This window comes from Phoxinus phoxinus, assembly GCF_949152265.1.
Source record: "Phoxinus phoxinus genome assembly, chromosome: 2".
NCBI classification, from domain to species: domain Eukaryota; kingdom Metazoa; phylum Chordata; class Actinopteri; order Cypriniformes; family Leuciscidae; genus Phoxinus; species Phoxinus phoxinus.
In genome coordinates, this window is record NC_136877.1 from 50,805,316 (window position 1) to 50,827,934 (window position 22,619).

At 41.3% G+C, this 22,619-nt stretch overlaps 2 protein-coding genes across 4 annotated transcripts in view; both read right to left on the bottom strand.

Annotated features, from left to right (window-relative positions):
- Window positions 1-22,619, bottom strand: part of LOC306992573 (uncharacterized protein) — an 868,003-nt gene that overhangs the window by 492,015 nt on the left and 353,369 nt on the right. The gene's annotated exons all lie outside the window — the stretch shown is intronic.
- LOC306990508 (uncharacterized protein) lies at window positions 6,275-20,631 on the bottom strand. Of its 3 annotated transcripts, XM_079597436.1 has the most exons (13): window positions 20,554-20,631; window positions 18,759-18,909; window positions 18,493-18,592; window positions 18,208-18,331; window positions 17,869-18,106; window positions 15,234-15,510; window positions 14,964-15,141; window positions 10,408-10,484; window positions 10,135-10,315; window positions 9,707-9,955; window positions 7,283-7,454; window positions 7,060-7,208; window positions 6,275-6,943 (listed from the first exon to the last, which is right to left on the bottom strand). In XM_079597436.1, the coding sequence occupies exons 4-13, from the start codon at window positions 18,239-18,241 to the stop codon at window positions 6,633-6,635; spliced, it is 1,866 nt and encodes a 621-aa protein (XP_079453562.1). In that variant the 5' UTR covers window positions 18,242-18,331; window positions 18,493-18,592; window positions 18,759-18,909; window positions 20,554-20,631; the 3' UTR covers window positions 6,275-6,632. The 3 variants fall into 3 exon arrangements, with proteins under 3 accessions (XP_079453562.1, XP_079453561.1, XP_079453560.1); XM_079597435.1 differs by lacking the exon at window positions 20,554-20,631 and having other exon boundaries at window positions 18,759-19,053; XM_079597434.1 differs by lacking the exon at window positions 20,554-20,631 and having other exon boundaries at window positions 18,493-19,053.

Below are 22,619 nucleotides of genomic sequence, written 5' to 3' on the forward strand. Positions count from 1 at the left end.
TTTTAATATATATTAATTTTGTCAAGAATGATAAAAAATTGTAAACACAATTACATTTCATCAGTAAAGTATTACGTCTGTGCACTTACTCTCATTCTCGATTGAGAACTGAACGACACCTGCGTGTCCCTCTGCGGCGCTGGAGAAGGAGATCGTGATGCAAACACATTCCTAAAAAAATAAAAACAACCGTGTTAGCATACATTATCCAAAGATGGGCAATTAATGGGTATGGACGCACAATGCATGTAGTCTATAAATTAGTAATAAAACAATTGCTCTTGACAACAGGGAAAGCTAGTATGTTTGTTTAGCATACAGTCAAACACTACATTTTATGAGTTTAATGTCATGTTTTGCTCCAAAATCAAAATACATGTCAATCGTGTTTGAAATTACTTCTGTGGTTTCATGTTGCTTCTTAACACAGAGTGAGAATATATTATTTTCTTAAATTCTATGATACAATGTTGATTAGTACTGGGCTTCCAGTATGAATGAAACAGAACACTCCATATCGCTAGCATCTCCCCATGTTGGGTAAAAATAGAAAAATAATACTAAAGTACTTTGTAACGTAGTTACTTGAGTAGTTTTTAAGTTAACTACTTATTTACTCTTACTTGAGTCATATTATTTTTCAGTACTTCTACTTGTACTCAAGTAAATTATTACTTAAGTAGCAATACTTTTACTTAAGTACAATTTGTTAGTACTCTGTCCTCCACTGCTGTTTACACGAGAACGCTCACGGGTGAAAACGTAAAAATATTTTATCGGATGTGCCTTTCGTTTACACGGCGACGGCGTTTTTGGGGCGTAAAAAACACAAAAAAGTGAAACCACCCTCCAGAGTGGAAATCTTAAAAACGCTCCACCATCGCGTTCCCATCTAAAGGGTAAAAACGGTAAAAACGCAAAAGTCTGCTACAGTAAAGGCGTCGCGTACGCATTCACGTCACAGGCATGCGCCAGTAGAGGAAAATAACAAAACATTATCAAACTAAAATATAGCATTAATTTCATTGACAAATGAAGCATGTTCCGTCATCATAACTTCCGTAGGGTCATTCCAGAATTGCGGGTACATTTCAAGTAGGATTTTTTTTTCTGTTTAATTTTTTTATTTTCATAGAATGCACTTTAAATTCATTATTTTCAATATTTGCTGATCTTAAACTTGTAAGATTTAAAAGATTAATACTGAACATCAATGTACTAACAGACAAAGCCTGTCAACTCTGTTATAGACAAATTGGGTCAAATATATACAGTTAACAAATAACAGAGTTGACATTTTCCACCATTTTGTGCTTTAGCTCAAACTGCTAACCTCACAGCAGATAATGTTAGCACATGGCATGTCTAAAAACTGAATTTTATGGATTTTCGCCAAATAATCGTTTTTTAAAAAGTGACTGCAATTCACTGCAATATCACAATAACAGATTTGACAAATAATTAATCTACTATTGGTGTATCCTAAACATTTTGTACAAATTAATAAGAGAAGAATAATGGCATGCCTCACTGCTTTCCAGAGTTACCCACCAGAGGAAGTGACTGTTACGGCGCCCAGTGACATGCCCGTTATTCAGTCTCGAGCGCCGTCCCCTGAATACTGAGTATGCATACTTGGCCTAGTATGCATCATTTGTGCGCTGATGATCGATGCACCTGTTCGCAATGAACGCTGAGCTCTAGCGTATATCTGGCTCGTTGGCTCAGTGTTCCTTGCGAAGTATTGTTCCACTACTGTGTTGCATGACTGAGCATTCTCTGGATAATTTATATAACCTATCTTTGATTTCTGAAACCCCTGCTTGCCCTAACGACTCTGATTCTGTGCAGCCTGCCAAGTGAACCCCTGCCTGTGACCCGACTTCGATTCGTGCTGCCAGCCCTGAACTAAGCCTGCCTGACCACCGAGAACGGACTGAACCAGCTACCCAGCCCTCATATCCCCTTAACCCTTTACCTTCACCTTACCATTAATAAAACGTTGCACATGGATCCGTCTCAGACTCCTGCTTCAAAACAGAATACTTCGCCACACAGGATCCAGCAGCAATGTCCGTTCCATTGAACTCATGCCCGGGTCCACGCCTCCCAGGGGACGCATTTTCCCCCTTTCGCAGCCCGAGACGGAAGCCATGGAGAATTACATCCGAGAAGAGTTGGCCAAGGGTTTCATTCGTTCTTCCACCTCTCCTGTATCAGCTGGATTTTTCTTCGTTAAGAAAAAGGATGGAGGTCTACGCCCATGTATAGATTACAGAGCCCTTAACGACTGCACTGTGAAATTCCGCTATCCTCTGCCGTTAGTTCCCGCGGCACTCGAGCTCCTCAGCACAGCAAAGTACTTCACGAAACTGGATCTGCGCTCAGCTTATAACTTGGTTCGTATCCGTGAGGGAGATGAATGGAAGACAGCGTTTTCCACAAGCTCCGGCCACTACGAATATTTGGTAATGCCGTTCGGCCTGTCCAACTGTCCAGCTGTTTTCCAGTCATTCATGAATGACGTATTCCGAGACATGCTTCAGCGCTATGTAATTGTTTACATCGACGACATACTTGTGTACTCAGACACTTTGTCGGACCATGTTCAGCACGTACGGGCCGTGCTTCAAAAACTCATAGAAAATCAACTTTATGCCAAGTTTGAAAAGTGCGAGTTCCACCAGACATCCACTTCATTCCTGGGTTACGTCATCAGTCCTGAGGGCGTGGCAATGGATGATGGAAAGGTCAGAGCGGTGATAGATTGGCCCCAGCCTACCACTCTCAAAGAGCTACAACGCTTCCTGGGCTTCGCAAACTTTTATCGGCGGTTCATCCGAGGCTTCAGTTCTGTCGCGGCTCCCCTGACTGCGCTGGTGCGCAAAGGTACCACTCGCCTCCCCTGGACTGAGAGCGCATCTCAAGCTTTCAATCAGCTCAAATTCCGCTTCACTACTGCCCCGATCTTACGTCACCCCAATCCAGAGTTGCCCTTCATCGTAGAAGTTGATGCTTCCAGTACAGGCTTGGGCGCCGTTCTCTCTCAGCGCCAAGGAAATCCCGCTAAATTGCATCCGTGCGCATTCTACTCAAGAAAACTGAACTCTGCAGAACGGAATTACGACGTCGGAGACCGTGAGTTACTGGCCATGAAATCCGCATTTGAAGAGTGGCGGCACTGGCTCGAGGGGTCCTCTCATCCATTTACTGTGTTTACCGACCACAAAAATCTTGAATATCTGCGAACTGCCAAGAGATTGAACCCGCGCCAAGCCCGGTGGTCTTTGTTCTTTTCTCGTTTCCAGTTTACTGTGACGTATCGCCCTGGATCAAAAAACACGAAAGCTGACTCCCTGTCTCGTCAGTACGACTCTGAACTCACCAGTCAGACTCCCGAAAACATTCTCCGTCCTGACCTGGTCCTCGGTCCCATCCAGTGGGATATTGAGACTGAATTAGAACAAGCCAACACTAACTCCGAACCTCCGCCTGACTGTCCTCCAGGAAAAATGTTCGTGCCCGAAGCGCTCCGGGAGAAGGTGCTTAAACACGTCCATGCACTGCCTAGCTCTGGTCATCCTGGCATCACTGCTACGATTCACATTCTCCGGAACCGTTACTGGTGGCCCACACTGCCTCAAGACACGAATAACTTCGTTCAGCAATGCCAGAACTGCAATACCCAAAAATCTTCACGGCTCCTTCCTGCAGGTCTTCTACAGCCTCTACCGGTACCCCAATGCCCATGGTCACACATAGCCGTTGATTTCATTACTGATCTCCCTCCTTCTGACGGACATACAACGATCCTTACTGTTGTCGATCGCTTCTCAAAAGCCTGTCGTCTTATCCCTCTGCCTAAACTGCCCACAGCCCTGCAAACTGCTGAGCACCTCTGTAATCTGGTCTTCCGTTTCTATGGTTTACCTGATGACATTGTCTCCGATCGCGGACCACAGTTTACCTCCCGGGTCTGGGCAGCCTTTTTTCGGATGCTTCAAGTGAATGTCAGCCTCACATCTGGGTACCACCCTCAGTCTAACGGGCAGGCTGAACGTCTCAATCAGGAGATTATTCGTTTCTTGAGATCCTACTGTCATTTCCACCAGGAGGATTGGAGTCGGTATCTCATGTGGGCTGAATACGCTCAAAATTCCATTTGTAAGCACTCCACGGGTCTAACGCCTTTCAAGTGCGTACTTGGTTATCAGCCACCTCTGTTCCCCTGGTCCGGCGAGCCCTCTAATGTACCAGCTGTGGATGACTGGATGAGGCGCAGTGAGGAGACGTGGAATCTAGCTCACACCCATCTTTTACGTGCCGTCAATCGCACTAAGAGACAAGCTGATCGTCACCGCCGTGCTGGTCCAGTCTATCAGCCCGGTCAGTGGGTGTGGTTATCCACCCGGGATCTCCGACTCAATCTGCCCAGCAAGAAACTCAGCCCTAAATTCATGGGTCCCTACAGGATTATACGGCAAATTACCCCAGTGTCTTTCCGCCTTGCCCTGCCCCGTCAGCTCCGCATTGCTCCCACATTTCATGTTTCTCTATTGAAACCAGCCACTGCATCTTCCACGGTCAGTAATGTAGAGTCTGAGAATTCCCGTTCTCAGCCCATCCTGATAGAGGGCGAAGAGGTGTACCGTGTGCGCCATCTGCTGGATTCTAGACGTCGTGGCGGGCGTTTACAGTATCTTGTAGAATGGGAGGACTTTGGTCCTGAAGAACGCTCCTGGGTGGACTCAAAAGATATTCTGGATCCTTTGCTCGTTCAAGTATTTCATCATGATCAGCCAGACAAACCCGCTCCTCGTCCCCGCGGCAGACCTCGCCGCCGTCAGGGTTTTCGCGCCAGGAGTCGCTCCCAGGGAGAGGGCTCTGTTACGGCGCCCAGTGACATGCCCGTTATTCAGTCTCGAGCGCCGTCCCCTGAATACTGAGTATGCATACTTGGCCTAGTATGCATAATTTGTGCGCTGATGATCGATGCACCTGTTCGCAATGAACGCTGAGCTCTAGCGTATATCTGGCTCGTTGGCTCAGTGTTCCTTGCGAAGTATTGTTCCACTACTGTGTTGCATGACTGAGCATTCTCTGGATAATTTATATAACCTATCTTTGATTTCTGAAACCCCTGCTTGCCCTAACGACTCTGATTCTGTGCAGCCTGCCAAGTGAACCCCTGCCTGTGACCCGACTTCGATTCGTGCTGCCAGCCCTGAACTAAGCCTGCCTGACCACCGAGAACGGACTGAACCAGCTACCCAGCCCTCATATCCCCTTAACCCTTTACCTTCACCTTACCATTAATAAAACGTTGCACATGGATCCGTCTCAGACTCCTGCTTCAAAACAGTGACATTACAAGTTTTATTTTATTTTTTATAACAGAGGTAACAGAGTTGACCAGAATGTAGGGACAGACACAAAATCTATTTTTTTATTAATTAAATTTACAAACAATACAGAAAATATATATTATATGCAATTGTTTATATAACTTAATAGAGTAAACTAAAAAAAATATTAGAAAATTAGACTTAATTATTTCCTGATAATTTAAGTTGAATGTATGCATCAGGAGGCGGAGACAGTCAATAATAGACGGAGTTGGTGCCATTTAGTTAATATTTCTCATTAAAAATGTGTTAAGCATTATTTTTAGTGATAGTGCAATATAATTTGTGTTATTATTCAAAATTGATTCAAATTTGATTTTATTTTAAAATAAAAAAAGGTTTATCTTGGAGACTCGAAATGTACCCCAGATTGTAGAATGACTCACGTGTTCGTGTGGGAATTGCTGTAAAATGCCTACAGAGCCAGAGAACATATGTTGCATGGAAGTAGAAGAGGTATAACTGAATTAACTTACGGTTATAATTTATCGCGGTTTCATAACACGCATTCATGTTACGAAATGTGTGGCAATAAAGGTGAAAAGACGGATGCGAGCTTGACCAGACTCCCAGATGTAAGACTGAGCATCCTTGGAGCCGGTTTGTTTAAATGTGTTTTCTCTTCAGAACGCATACAACATTTATCGAGCCGACTATGGCACCTTACGTCTATGTAGAATTGAACAGTAAGTGTTGATAAATAGTGTTTTTTAATGTTTTTTTATTTCATTAAAGTTTGAAAATTTTAATGCAGGGCTATATAATATAATAATATATTTACATCTACAATCAACCTACACATATTGACTGCACAAAAGTAAAAACTTACCTATATTCTGAATTGCAACCATGAAATTGACAACACATATGGCAGAACAAACTTAATATTTATTAATATCACAACAATACACTCTGCAAATACAAGAGAATTATTTCACAATTTGTATAAATAATTAGTGGATGGATCTTACTTTATTCTTGTAATTAAATAAACATTGCAGATTCTTCAAAATCAATGCATACTGTAAACAAACTAGTGAATATTTGACATTTTATATCCAATAGTAAGAAATAACTTTGGGAGTCTTAGATTGTGCTCGTCAACAGCTCTATATAATTATAAGAAAGCACAAAATGAAGCATAGGCTGTGCTATAAAACAAAACAAAGACATTGCTGAAAAATAAATGATTATCTGTACATTTAACATGTGCCTGTGTTTTAGTGGTTACAGGTTTCTGGCACTTCGTGAGCTGGCGCTGGGGTTCCCTGTGCCGTCGGGTACGTGTCGTGACTCCAGCCTGTGTGGTGATGAGGGTTCGCCGTGAGTTTCCAGATGATCAGGGCAGATATGTTGGTGTCCTACCAGCTGATGATTGAATCTGGACACCAGGGTGGAGATGACCTCCTCCTCGCCTGGCCGCTCGTACTCCGCACACAGGTCTGGTGGTGTGGGTATCTTCAGCACCGCATCCATGTATGGAGCGGGGTCAACCAAAACATGCTCAAATATTAGGTCCTGCAGGTCATCTAGGTACTCTGTGCAATACAACAACATTTATTTGCAGATACTAAAGTATTTTAACCTAACTTTCAGGAAAACTTGCAATAACACTGTTCATTTATATTTCATTTTATAATAAAACGTAACTTACTGAACGTTGGTCGTGTCTTCACTTGTTTGATCGTGCATTGTCCTTTACTGGCCTTTGGAAAGTTCACTTTGAATAGTGGATGTCCTGTTGATGATGTTGCTTGTGCACGACCAGCATTTTCATTGTAATGAAGTGCAGCCAGGTATAGTCTGCAAGTGCACAGACACAATTCAGGAAAACAGCCTACAGCGATGAAAAGTTATTTTAACAGCAGTTAAATTACCTGCACAACAGTCCAAGAAATGGGAACACCACATTTTTGGGGGCAAAGCGTAGAATGACGCTATGAAATGACTCCAAAGATGAAGTCTGGTGATGTGGACTTAGTTTGGTGATGTCCTTCAAAATCCGCGTGTTTGTCATCACTTTCTCCAGCTTGTAGAATGCCTGAGTTCCTATGAGAAATTATACAAAAATTGCATTAATTACAACTAATAACTTTAATTTTAGGTTATTTACACTTTAACTAACAGTACCTTTTTTTTTTTTTATCGTGTCGCATAGGGATGCTCATATTGACCGTTTAACCGTTAACTGAAAGTAACATTTTTGACCGATTAATACTATCAGTTAAACGGTTTAAAAGTAAAAAAAAAAAATATATAAATTGTACCTTTTTTGTTGTTGTTTGTTTGCTGCATGGTTAAAAAAAAAAAAGTATATAGCCTATATTTGTTAGCTCACGGGGTGCGTCGACACGCGCAACCGCACGCGCCTAGCTGAGCAAGCTTGAAGCAAGCGAAAAGAAGTAGCCGACTGTGTGGGACCATTTCGACAGAAAGAGCGACGAAGTTACTTGCAAAATATACTACGCGGTGTTAAAATAAAGCAGTAGTGCGAGTGTACAATGCAATAGGCTATCACTTGCGAAGCAAACATCCACACGCAAATGAAAGGCGCTTTCCGAAGTTGGCCACTCTAGCGATTAGGGATGTCAACGATTAATCGATGATCGATTAATTGTCGATAATCCATTTAATAGATAATCATCGATTAAGCAGGTTCATGCGCGCTGCTCAACCGCGAAACAAAGAGAGCGCGTTTTGTTTAGGATTATTTTACACCTTCATTATGACTAAGTTTGCGTGTTCATTCGCAGCCTTTTGTATTGTGAAAATGTAAGTTGTAATATTGTGTTTATTTTGCGTATGCCTATCTATATCTGATTTATCTTATATTGGATGCATCCCTTGAATGAGCGCTGTAGTGCGCGTGATCAGCTTCAGCGCGCGCGGCTCAAACGGCACTGCACGACTAATAATGACTATTGGCTGGACTGTCATATTACATAACATTATAAAGAGAACAATATTGTAATAAAACATTGTGCATTATTTGAGTTTAGTTGCCGTGTCGCGTTGCTCCAGGAAGAGCGCGTCCACAACATGATCATTCTGAATGAATGGCACGTAACTTAGTTCAAGTTCACTTGTGCATTCGCGTCATTTTGTGCAGAAATTATTTGTAATATTATGTTTATTTTGAATATATCTGATGAATCTCATATAGGATGCGTTTCTTTGAGTTAAATAACGCGCTAGCAAACTAAGCGCTCCAGTTTAACGGTAGCCTTCATTCAGCGCGCGCAGCTCAAGCAGAAATGCACGACTAATAATAACGATGAATAATTTGGGACTGACATATTACATAACATGAGAACACTGTTGTATTAAATGGTTGTGAATGCATTGGGTTTAGTTGCCGTCTTCAGTGCGGTGTTCAGGGAGAGCACGTCCACAGTCACACACTCTGCATCTGAGGCGGCGCTGATGACGTGTATAGTAGTCATTATATTTGATAATTAAATAATCAATGGCATCGGAACATTCATCCATCGATCATGGGAATTTGTGAAAATTGACATCCCTAAACAACTGTTACAATAAAACATAAATTGAGCAATATAACATGCATTTTTATTCAGTATATAAGCAATATTTAGCTTTTTATGTTAAAGACACTATTGATACTGTGAGAAATTTACATTCTCAGGAAAATAGCTTATCAGTTAATCGTTAATTGATCGATAAGGTCAATCAACTAATGATTAATCAATGAATTAATCGATAATTTGCATCCCTACTAGCGATACGTTATCTCTGTTTTTCCGGGACATCTGTGCCACCGGAGACCCCGACTAACCCCACATCATGTAGACACGTTACTTATTTAAAAATAAGAACTAGGCAAGCTGTGAAATGAGGCCTGCTATTTTTATTAGACGAAAAAACTTAGTCTGATGGGGAAAAAAACCCTGTTTTTTCTTTTCTTTTTCAAAGCTTCAACTTGATTCAGTGTTTTCTTCTTGTCATCTTAATTTGTTAATTATTTAAATTTATTCTGTTTTCCTCTGTTGTCACTGCCAGAAACGCTGCAGGAGCGTGATCATGTGGATCCAGGTTCTGGTGTTGGTCTGTTCTGCTGCTGATTGCACGTTAAAATAAACCCGTGATAATTTTTTAAAATATTTTTAACGGGTCATAGACACTCGTTAATTTTATTTTTATTTAATGCCAATTCAATATTATAATCTTATCAGTTAACGGTTAATAACAGGATAACGAGCGGCGGTTGTCAGTCGGGAAAATTAACCGAAATAAGCATCCCTAGTGTCGCATACAAATAATATTTGTTTGCAGTATCATACCGGCAACAAGCCACTTGTTTCTGTCTCTGCTTCCCTTTAGAGGATGGAGACAAGCAGGAAAGTGTGGATCCTCATGAGTGTGTACGTTCCTGACATGGTTCAGAATCGATCTCCATTTTGCCACTCTTTCTGGTCCAGTGGCTGAAGATGATGCAGTCCAGTAAATGTGGTTTTTAATGCTTCTCTGCCATTTCCGTAATTTTGCACAGCCTTTCATCTTGGAAATGTTTTCAAGTTTCCTCGTAATCCCTGTAAATACAAATAGACACGCATTTTACTGCCGAGAGTAAATACAGTGATGTTCACAGTTTGCCAGCACTAAATATTTGTGATATGCCTATAAACTGTCACAATTTCTTTATTTTTTTATATTATACCCACTTATAAATCTATGTTATTGAATTTGTACGATTTATAATGAATAAAACCTTTTTCGATGTGCCCCACATCATAAAACTGGTTGATGTTACGTTCTCTGAGGTACTTCTGTATTTGTGGATGGCGGTCCGTCACAATACACTCCAGAGTAACACCACGAGCTTCCAACAGGGCAAGGCTCCTCTCCAATCCTTCTTTCTCCATGTGGCAGCTTCCTCCCACTTCGTTACTCTGGAACAAAACAATCATCTTAGACAAACCAGAAGTTTTGAACTTCTCAAAATGTTTTTTTTTTTTTTATACTGATATTTCTTCTCTCCCACCTGAACCAGCTGTATGTCCACAACGCTGTTGGTCTGAAGGTCCATCAATGTATAGCTTCCAAACTTTGCAGAGTGGCCTTTGAAAGTAGTATTACACAAAGCAATATTACCACGAGTGTGTTGAGTTCAGTGGGATACTACCAGAGGTGTCAAAAGTATTCACATTCATTACTCGGGTAGAAGTATAGATACTAGGGTTTAAAACGACTTCTGTAGAAGTTGAAGTATAAACTCAAGCTTTTTACTCAAGTAAAAGTTTAAAAGTACTGGTTTCAAAACTACTTAAAAGTATAAAAGTAAAAGTAATGTAAGGAAAAAAATGCCATCAAGGACAAAAGCTTAGACCGCGCCACACTGGGGCCTATAATAGTGCACCCCACCTAAAAAAAAAAACTTTTTTCTAAGGCCAAAATTACTATAATGTTATATATATATTAGGGCTGGCAAAATTAGCGCGTTAATAACGCATTAACTCAAATTCATTTTAACGGCGCTAATTTTTTTAACGCGCGATTAACGCAGCGCGCATCACCTGTTTGACCCGTGGCCTAGCCCGTAGTTGGAGTGATAGAGATGCAGTCATAGACGTGTAAACGATACAGCAGCAAACAGAAATGGAAAAAGAAAGGGGTCTTCTGAACGGAAAATTTATATACAAAACGAGGTCTGATGGTTCTGTCGACAAGACAAAAGTTATCTGCATTTATTGTCGATGTGAATTAAGTTATCACCGCAGCACATCGACTTTAAAGTATCACTTGATCGCGAAGCATACAACTGACGCAGAGAGCCCCCCTCCCCCTCGTCAAAGGCAGACCACAATGGATCAAACTTTGCTGCGGAGATCGATGGATAAGTCCACAACTAATAGACTCACCTCAACTATAGCTAAATGGGTGGCTACAGCATGTAGACCAGTTAATGTGGTCAAGGACGAGGGTCTAATTGAAATAATTCGCATCGCATCTAACGATTCTACATACGAACTACCTTCAAGAGCCACCATTACAAGTAAGATTCACAACTTGTATGAAGAGGAGAAAGCTAAAGTTGAGGAGGCATTGAGACAGACCAACTCGGTTGCGCTCACCGGAGATTATTGGACTTCCCTCAGTAACCATAGCTACCTAGGCGTCACAGCACATTATTTTGACGCGCACTGGAAACTTCAGTCTCACGCTTTGACCGTTATGAAGACAGAAGAGAGACACTATGCTGACGTTTGCGCTGATCACTTTCTTCAAGTAGCCAGACAGTGGAACATTGAACTCAAAATTAAAATACTGACCACTGATAGTGCACGCAACATGATTGCAGCGGCCAGGCAGCTCCCGTTCGAGCATATGCCTTGCATCGCACACAGCCTCCACCGAGCCATCATAGTTTCTCTCTAAAACAGCCCATTTGACGGCGCCTTGGCAAAATGCAGGAAGTTAGTGGGTCATTTCAAGCATAGCCCAGCAAACGCAGCCGAGCTTGAACAGCAGCAAGTCAAACATCTTCAAAAGAAAGAGTCACTCGTACAGGAGGTGTCAACTAGGTGGAACAGCACCCTAGAAATGATAAAGCGTGTTCATAGAAATCAAGATCCATTGAGAGATGCACTGGCCCTACATGCAAGCAACATCAACATGCCAACTGCAGCTGAATTTGATAAACTGAAGAGGTTGGAGACTGTGCTGGAACACTGCAGGTAATTTATTGATACTCTTATTACTATTATTATATTTGTCTCTCAAAGTAAAGTTGTGTCAAAAGTGGAGACGTCTGTGTGTGTGCGTGCGTGCATGTGTGTGTGACATTTTTATAATAGAGTGGATTTATGTTCTGATTTGTGTGTGTGTGTGACATTTATAATAGAGTGGATTTATGTTATGATGTGTGTGAGTGTGTGTGTTTGTGTGTACAGTATGGGGACAAAATATAATAGAAATGTCTGAAATCCTTGTTTTTGTGGGGACATATGTTGGTCCCCATGAGTTAAACAGCTTATAAATCATACAGAATACAGAATGAGTTATATTGAAAATGTAAAAATGCAGAAAGTTTTCTGTGATGGTTAGGTTTAGGTGTGTGTGTGTGTGTGTTAAGAGTGAGAGATTGAAAGGGAGTGAGATTCATTATGTCTAACTAAAGTGCTTTTCTCTAATATTCCAGGTATGTGAATGAACTTTTAGGAGGAGAGAAATTTGTTTCTTGCTCAGTTGTGCTTCCCGCGTTGTGTCATCTATCACGTGTGATGGAGGTCTCAGAAGATGACCCAGCCTACATGATTAAGTTTAAGGAAACTTTCACAACTGACATGGACAAACGGAAGGAAAAAACCAACACCACATGGCTGAGGGTTGCATCAGCACTGGACCCTAGGTTTAAGGACCTCAAATGTCTGAGCAGGGCTGACAGAGCTGAGGTGTAGGTGTGGAGTTCAGTCTGTGCCTTGCTCCGGAGGGAGGGGCTTGCACAGCCAGATAAACCAGTGACAACTGAACCACCTAATAAGATATCATGTCTCATGTCTGTGCCAGAATCTTCATCTGATGATGATGAAGAGGACTGTATTGAGAAATGTGTGGAGCGCTACAAGGCAGAGCCCTCTATTGGCATAGAGGACTGTCCCCTGCAGTGGTGGTCCAATCATGAAGGGGCACACAGTGAGATGGCCTACCTTGCACGCATATACTTATCAACACCTGCCACATCCGTACCTTGTGAAAGATTGTTTTCACTTTCAGGACATGTTGTTCAGAAAAAGCGAGCTGCCCTGTCATCTGAAAATGTAAACAGGCTCGTCTGTTTGAGCAACTGGCTCAGTGCAAAGAAAGAGAAATAATCTGTGAGGAACCTGTGGGTTTTCTATATTCTTTTTCCCACATGTTTGATAGACATGAACACGTTCTTTGTAAAACATGTCAATGTTCTTTATGCTCTGTTTAGGGTGATTTCAGTAGCAATAAATGTACATTTAGGTTAGCATGTTTAGAAGAAGTGAGCTGCCCTATCGTGCAAAAATATAAATAGGTTTGTGTAAGTAAATTGAGTAAAGAAAGAGAAGTTATGGGAACCTGTTATTTCTATGTTGTTGTTTTTTCATGTGTATAATAGACATGAACAAGTTCTTTGATAAACATATGACTTTTGATACTATGGTATCTTTGATAGATGTCCAGTCTTCATCCTATGTTAAGTATGGTTTCACTAATAATAAACATGCATTTGCATAAAGCATCCATATTTGTCCACTCGCATGTTGATTAATGTATTCATAACTTGAAAAGTATTAATTTAAGGTACATTGAGAACTGATACAAATGTGCGATTAATCGCGAGTTAACTCATGACAATCATGCGATTAATCGCGATTAAATATTTTAATCGATTGACAGCCCTAATATATATTAAAATTATAATGTTGAAAAATTTGTGAGGCACTAGGCTACCGGTTTCAGCCGCATATAAGGATTTCGGATATTGCCATCTTTGTGCGGATATTTTGACACTATAATGGTTGCGTGCACACAGACACACTCTCTCTCTCTCTCACACACACACACACACACACACACACACACACACACACACACGCACGCACGCACACACACACACACACACTCTCCTCTCTCTCACACGCACACACACTCTCCTCTCTCTCACACACACACACACACTCTCCTCTCACACGCACACACACACACACACACACACTCTCCTCTCTCTCACACGCACACACACTCTCCTCTCTCACACACACACACACTCTCCTCTCTCTCACACACACACACACACACACACACTCTCCTCTCACACGCACACACACACACACACACTCTCCTCTCTCACACACACACACACTCTCCTCTCTCTCACACACACACACACACACACACACACACACTCTCCTCTCACACGCACACACACACACACACACTCTCCTCTCTCTCACACACACGCACACTAACGATTATGTTTGCCACTTATCCCGCGATTGTCATACAGTAGGCAATATTGTAAAAACGGCTTTCCCCAAAGCAATATTTGACGCGATTTGCCCCGTATTCTTGAGCACAAAACTGTTGATTAATTTCTCCCTCGCATCTACAGTAGGTTTCCTTCGGAGTTTTGCCGCTTCGCACAACCAAATGTAACTACAGCGCGCCGCGCGGACAGCCTCTCACGAGTTAGAAAGAAAACACAAAGCCAATCAGTTTAGCGATGTGTGTTCAGGAGGCGGGACTCAGATCTATTGTGTAATTGGCCATTTTTTTTTAAGGATGACAAGCCGGAATGAAAACAAGCGGAAATGAAATAGAGTAACAAGGCTATTTTTAAAATGTAAGGAGTAGAACGTATAGATATTTGCGTGAAAATGTAAAGAGTAGAAGTAAAAAGTCGGCTGAAAAATAATTACTCCAGTAAAGTATAGATACCCCAAATTTCTACTTAAGTAAGGTAACGAAGTATTTGTACTTCGTTACTTGACACCTCTGGATACTACTATGCATGTTATGCTTCATGATCCGGAAAATACCCGAGCATCCTTCTTATTTACAACTATGTACCTGGTGAGTCAGCCCTCATGTCACCTCCAACGATGACCCTTTCCCGTTCACTCAGGCGATCTAGCGTCTCATTTTGCCAGTGCGTCCACTTGTGCACTATAGCTGGCTCGACGTACAGTCGGGAATGGCGCCGAAAGGTGTCATACTTGAAAAGCTGCAGATTCATTGTAGAGCATATCTGGTGACACAAAAAGCGGCCACGATTATGTAGCACAATATTAGTTCTAACATGGTAAAGTGTTATTAAAAACTTGTTAATGTGCTTCATACCTTTTCGAATGTGCAGAATGAAGCCCCACACAGATACACTGCAGCAGAAATGTGCAGGTTCCCAGCCGGAGTGCTGCCCAGAACCGGCTGGCTGCTCCATCTGCGTGAATACTGACAGTTTTTGCAGAGTTGTTCAACTCGTATAAAAGTTCCGATGCTTTGAGAACGCACAGAGCAGCTCCGCCGGCACACCGGGCACACCTCAAACAGCTCCATAATGCAATTTTCGTATATGATGTATTTTCTGGTTTTATGAATGGAACAAGATGCTTGAGCACTAAGAAACAAAAACTCATATTGGTTAACAAATGTTAAATACAAAAATAACAAAATATAATAATAATATAATTCAGAACCAGGGGTGTTAAACTCAGTTCCAGAAGGGTCAACAGTAGGGTTGGGTATCGTTTGAATTTGAACGATTCCGATTCCGATTCCGATTCCTTGTTTCGATTCCGGTTCCTAACGATTCTCGATTCCGATTCTTTTAAGAGGCAGGGTCAAAAAAGTTTAGCTAGTTAACCAACGGTCTTTCTGAAGGAAATAGTCTGACCTTCTCCATCAATTTTAATTCTATGAACTTTTTATGAACTTTACTATGAATTTCTCACAGGGCTGTTTTCAACTACAATATACATATAACATCTATGAACTTGAATATAAATATTATAAATTATGAATATATTTTCACAGGGGTACATTTTCCTCAAGAGAGCTTTATTTTTGAAAACCTCATGAAAACACATTTACTAAGGGTGTAACGGTTCACAAAATTCACAGTTCGGTTCGATACGATACACTTGTGTCACGGTTCGGTACGATACAGCAAAAAGAAAGAAATGCAAGAGAAATTTCCTTGATTTAGTTTTTTTTATTATATTTTTATTAAAACTAAAATCATAAAGTATGATTTTTTTTTTAACTTTGAGCAATGATGGAGCTTTACTTGACTTTTCTTAGGAGCATATAAAACAAAACAGCTCCTTGGACAAAATTAAATATAATATTGTAGTAGTTATAAACAAAGGTTCATTTTAGTTCAGATTAACATTTGAGAGCAGCAATTGTATTCATAATGTCAAAATAAAACCGACGTAATGTTACTTGAAAGCATTATGGTCTACTATTCCTGCCACACTTCCATGGTTACAGTTAGTAGTGTTACTACAGTAAATCCATGGTGAATGTTGCTGATCTGTGGACACTGAATAGTTCATGGCACAATGTGTCTTCCTGGTTTCCACGTCAGCGCTGTTTGATCCGCTAATAACAGAGAAATGTGAATGTTTCTCTCTAGATCTCGCAGCGATGTTATTATTCAGTAGCGAATTAAAATGCTTTCTTTACTGGGTCTCGCTGTGTAGTAACAGTGTCGCTTGATCAAGATCGGCTCGCGCTGCATTGGTCCAAACTGATAAACGGTCCGTCAACCACACAATAACGAATAGCTCAGTTTCGTTCCGCTTTCATTACATTTGCCATTTGATGTTGGGCAATGTTGTGGTTGCGCCAGCGTCTCTTACATTATGAGCGCGCTTGCCACGCGCAACGCGCCCACATTTGAAATAACGAAATTTTGGTCGGCAGACTGTGAATCGAAACTAGGAATCGAAATTTTAACTTTTAAACGATTCTGGGAAAATCGCAAAGCTAGTCCTGGTTCCAATCAATACTCGATACCCAAGCCTAGTCAACAGGCATACTTGAACTTTTTTGTTTCATGTTTACACGGAAACGATCTGAAGAGAAAACGCAAAAGTGGCATTGTGTTATCACTTTTTATTCTGCGTTTAGACGAGCGTTATGGGGGGGGAAATCTGCGTGCATATGGTGACGCAAAAGTGTGTGAAATTGGATGTAGTTTGCACTCCAGGCGGCTAGGTGGCGATGTGGAGCACTGAAAGAGCCGCTGATACAGTTTTTCATGTTTAATACGGTAAAGCTGCTGCTTTAACCCTCGGCGCTCTTCGCGTGTCGCTCAATAATGACAGATTTTTTATTTTATTGTCAATGAAATTAATGCTATATTTTAGTTTGATAATGTTTTGTTATTTTCCTGTACTGGCGCATGCCTGTGGCAAAAAAGTCTAGCAGACTTTTGCGTTTTTACCGTTTTTACCCTTTAGACGGGAACGCGACGGTGGAGCGTTTTTAAGATTTCTCTGGGGGGTGGTTTCACTTTTTTGCGTTTTTAAGCCCCAAAAACGTTGTCGCCGTCTAAACGAAAGCCACATTCAATAAAATATTTTTACGTTTTCACCCACGAGCGTTCTCGTGTGATTAGCTCGACATGTGGGGTGATGACATCATCATTTCAAAAAATATACGGATTGGCTGTACACACAAAAACGCAAGCGTGTCGTTTTCAGATTTATCCACTCTGGGACCCGGTTTAAAAAAATAGCGGTTTCAGTCTCTCAAAACGCCGGATCCGTCTGGACGAAACGCCAATACGACACACAATTTGTACGTATACAGCTGAATGCGTCTCCGTGTGGACAGGGCCTCAGAGAGTTGATTAGCTGCCTCTGGTGTGTTTAATAATGATTAGAGGTAAACTCTGCAGTGATGTGGCCAACAAGGAACTCAGTTTGACAGCCCTGTTCTAAAACAAATGCACAGTTTTGAAACTTACGACATGTCTGCTGTCTCCGTTAAAGTTGTGTCCGTCTCTGCTGGATCAAATGTATAGTCTTGCTCTTCAGGTGCTGCTACAGATGATGTGTCCATTAGGGTTTCTTCGTCATCCTCTTCCTCCAGTTCCACACGAGGTCTCTTTGATGGCCACTTTATATGTGTAGATGTGTTAAATATTAAACCAGCTGCTGGTGACAAACTGTCAGTGTCCGAAAATGTATCCGTCCTCAGGACGCCTGTAAAGTAGTTGTGTGTTACTGTTATGTGACACTTATTGTGTAACAAGACTAGTTATAGGTCCTCTGTATAAGCAGTATCATGTAATACATAAACATACCTGAACTCCTGTAGCGAACATGACACGTCTTCATTGATAACTGAGTACCAGCCGACTTGGTCAGCGGTTTTGCGTCTGTCTGGCAAGCAACATCTCTGGTTTGGCTCTGTTCTGATGTGCTGTCCTTTACAAATAAAGATTCCAGTATCAGCGCAATAAAAACAATGACAACATAGCTGGACTCATGGTGCTATCACATGCTATCACAAACTTTATAAGTCTAACATGTTGTTATGAACTTGACAAATTCAAAGGCAATGTGGAAAACAAACGCGTAATACTTACTTCTGGATGTGCAGCTGGGTCACGGACAGTTGGCACTGCTGCATCCTTCAGGAGCAATTTTTTTGCAAAACCTGCTTTATACTGAGCCCGATTCAAAAAGCTGTCCAGTGTAAAATGATTCGAGCAGACATAAACGAATTTTGGTAGAGTTGAGGGAACATTTTCTTCAAAAACAAAATTAATCCACTTCGTCTTCACCGGTTCCGATTTCGGGAGTAAATAGAGAGAGTTATATGGATTATTACATCCAGCCACGCAACACCTACCACGCCTTGTAGACATTCTCGTCAGTGCAGCGATGGCGGATGTGTACAACTCGCTGTGACCTCGATCAGGGCGGGTCTGTGTTCAAACGGCAGTGTCTGTCAACACTCGTGGGCGGGGCCTGTGCTGTAGGGACGTCACTAAAGCCGCATTCTGAAAACAGGTCGTTGGGAGACACTGCTTATGATTTATGGGGATTACTAAAAAAGGTTTTTATCGGTACTATACGGTTATCTGGACCACATGATGGCCTACCCCTAACCCCGCCCCTAAACCTACCCGTCACTGGGGTTAAGACCAATCATACGATGGCCTACCCCTAACCCCGCCCCTAAACCTACCCGTCACTGGGGTTAAGACCAATCAAACGATGGCCTACCCCTAACCCCGCCCGTAAACCTACCCGTCACTGGGGTTAAGACCAATCACACGATGACCAACCCCTAACCCCGCCCCTAAACCTACCCGTCACTGGGGTTAAGACCAATCACACGATGGCCTACCCCTAACCCCGCCCCTAAACCTACCCGTCACTGGGGTTAAGACCAATCACACGATGGCCTACCCCTAACCCCGCCCCTAAACCTACCCGTCACTGGGGTTAAGACCAATCACACGATGGCCTACCCCTAACCCCGCCCCTAAACCTACCTGTCACTGGGGTTAAGACCAATCATATGATGGCCTACCCCTAACCCCGCCCCTAAACCTACCCGTCACTGGGGTTAAGACGGGTCACTGGGGTTAAGACCAATCAGGGATGACTATACGGGACTAAAAGATACACGTGTGGTCCGGATAACCGTATAGTACCTTTGTATCACTGTAGGGTGGTTGTGTACACACACTGCCAACACACATTTTTGTCCAAACAGCATGCAAAAGTGAATTTTGTATAATAGGTCCCCTTTAAAAGTAAATAAACTAAATTATTTTACCTGGGCTGTTGCCACTCTCTCTTATTGCGGTCTTTGATTCAGAAATTTTAGCTGATGATCAATAAAATGCAGCTCATAACTGTTGCTTTCGGTGACGTGCACTCCATTAAATCTGCAGAGCGCGGGAATTGAAGATCGGATTTATATCCGTTTTGCAAAAATACATTTATGTGACCAGGTGTACATGGAATCGTTTTGATAAATCAGAGAGTCTATCCAATCTGAGAAAACGCATGAAGCGGCCAGGTGTAAACAGAAGCTAATTAAACAATTTCAACTCAAATTAATGTTTCATTTATTTGACAAGTAATTTTCTATTGTAATGTGATATAATGATAAATAATGATAACACATTTTTAGCAGCTATGCACATCTAGGCACGTTTTACATCTGTAAACTATGACACATATTACGTATAACAAAAAACTAACATATCCACAAATCAACTTAGGCAGTCATTTAAAAATGTGTTTATGATAATCATCTCTATTATCATGTATTCATAAAAGCTGTATTCTGCATTTGTTTGTGGTTCCTTGCAAACACATCAACAAATATAAGTTGATTCAATAAGATTCAAATTATTTTAGTGTATTTTCAATTTTGATAAGGTTATTCCTTTAAATCTAAATTCTATAAAACCTCATTCATTGAGTGATTGACAAATAATTTGTAATTAAAAGACTTTGCACAGTCGAGTCTGCGTCATATCACCCAAAAAAGGCAAGAAATGAATGTAGATATAATGAAATCTAAATGTAGTATTCCTGCGTCTGTTCTCTGGTAGCTGCTGACTCTTTGCAACGTTAATATTATTTCTCACTGCGTGAACATGACTGAAAGTAAATATTTTCGTTACTTGTATCTTTTGTGTGTGGTGTTGCTCGCCTCTGATGAGCATGTGAAGCTCCTTCTCGAGTAAAGTGCGCGATCTTGCTTTGAGTAACTTTCTTCTTGACATAAAAGTTACGGCACAACAAACTATTTTCCCATTACTGCCAACCACAGGACAAATTGCGCATTGCACCCAACGTTGTTTGGTGTGATTATCATACTGTCTATGGTGATTATTATACGATTGCAAATGTAGGGGGGCCAGCCAAGCTTGTTGACACGGGGGCACTGATAATATATGTTTCCGTTTTAAACCGTTAAGGCAGTGGATCGAGAGAGACAGTTGATCACATAATCAACAATGTGCGTGAGTTCTCGCAGTGGAGAAGTCTCAAACCCCAGGCTGTTGTTCACTTCAGAAAGTAAAAAACTGACCGAATCCCGAGTACAGCTATTGCCGAATCCCAGAAATGACCCGATATATTCTTTAAACGGTCAAAGTACACTAACACTCCCCACATCCAAACAAGCAGAGCGCTGCAGAATCAAGGTCAGTGAGAGAGATCGGGTGTTTCTCAAAACCAAGAATGCAAAGAACGGACTTGTGTTCTTGGGGAGAACGCTCTTGCTAGTTGTTCTTGGAAGAATGAACTCACAAGGTGACGAGCACACAGAACGCTGTTCCTGCGGGTATTGCGCAATAATACCCCCACACAGACGCCGTCTGCAGACCCTAACAGAATTATTGACGATAACAGCCAGGCTTTATCAACCAAGCCTACCCTCAGCTAAAGGATTATTCTACAACTGTACACTACAATCAGGGTTCAAAATTAGCACCATTTACCAGCCAAATGCTGGTAAAATATGCAGGTGGCTGGTAGATTTGATTCACTCACCAGCCAAAAGAACAATATTAATCTATTGAATGGCTGGACATTTTTTACATTCACTAGCCGTTTGGCTGGTGGATGAAAAGGTTAATTTTGAACCCTGACTACAATGTCATGTATATTCATAATAACATAGCAACGAGCTGTCTCCTTTCATTCTGCTTCTGTTGTGTACATCACTAGGCAACGGAGATCAAGGTTAAATTTAACTGTTAGGTCAAAGATGGACCGGGCAATGTTAGCAGTCACCATGGGTATACTTTACCAAGAAGCAGAAGAGGAAAATAAGAAAATTAATCATAGAATACATGCATGGTTATTATTGTGTATTAAAAGTAAAATAAATTAATTAATATTTTACATTTATTCACAGCGGCATTGTTATAATACTTACAGAAAAAAAACATGATTTAGTCATAGGCCTATTGCAGTTTTTGAAAGGATGGAAAACCAATGAGAGCAAAGATTAAGCTATAAAGTTTGGACAAACACAAGCTCTCTCTCTCTCTCTCTCTCTCTCTCTCTCTCTCTCTCTCTCTCTCTCACACACACACACACACACACACACACACACACACACACACACACACACACACACACACACTTTCAAACCTATAAAGCCATAGAGTTGAATCAGCACACAGTGAGTGTGTGTGTGTGTGACATGAGTCTGAATACAAACAATGTGAAAATGTATATCTTATTCTGCAGAGATAGAATAATGATTTTTCAAAAATATCTGGTGGCTTTTTGGGAGGTTTAGTCGAAACAGAAAAATGTTGTAGAAAGAAAGAGTAGAAATAACATTAAGAGAATTGATGAATGAGAATGAACGTGTGTACACATATGAAAGTATTGGATTGTGATAGGCCTGTGTATCCTAAAAAATGATATTGCTATAAGACACATCTCCTGTCTTCTGTCTGTCACTAACCTCACTTATATTCTATAAACCCATAACGTTTTTGCATTACCTTATATGTAAAAAACAGAAGCAGAAACAAGTTTCTGTGTAAATCATTCACACATCCATGATCCACATGTAAAGTACACCGAGTGTGTGTTTGGAAAATTGGACTGGACTGATAGCTCAGATTGACCGGCGTTTTTCATCGAGATCTGCAACTCATCCGGACAGGATTTTATTACTTTATTTAATGTAAGGATTTTTCTGGTTTATTACATGTCAGTATATGCA

Excerpts from the sequence above, each read along its gene's own strand:
- LOC306990508 (XM_079597434.1), bottom strand. The coding sequence starts at position 18,774 with ATGTCTACAAGGCGTGGTAGGTGTTGCGTGGCTGGATGTAATAATCCA. Across the intron at positions 15,511-17,868 it reads ACGGAGACAGCAGACATGTC|TGCTCAAGCATCTTGTTCCA; the intron begins GTAAGTTTCAAA and ends TTTGTTTCTTAG. Across the intron at positions 9,956-10,134 it reads TGTGGGGCACATCGAAAAAG|GGATTACGAGGAAACTTGAA; the intron begins GTTTTATTCATT and ends TTGTATTTACAG.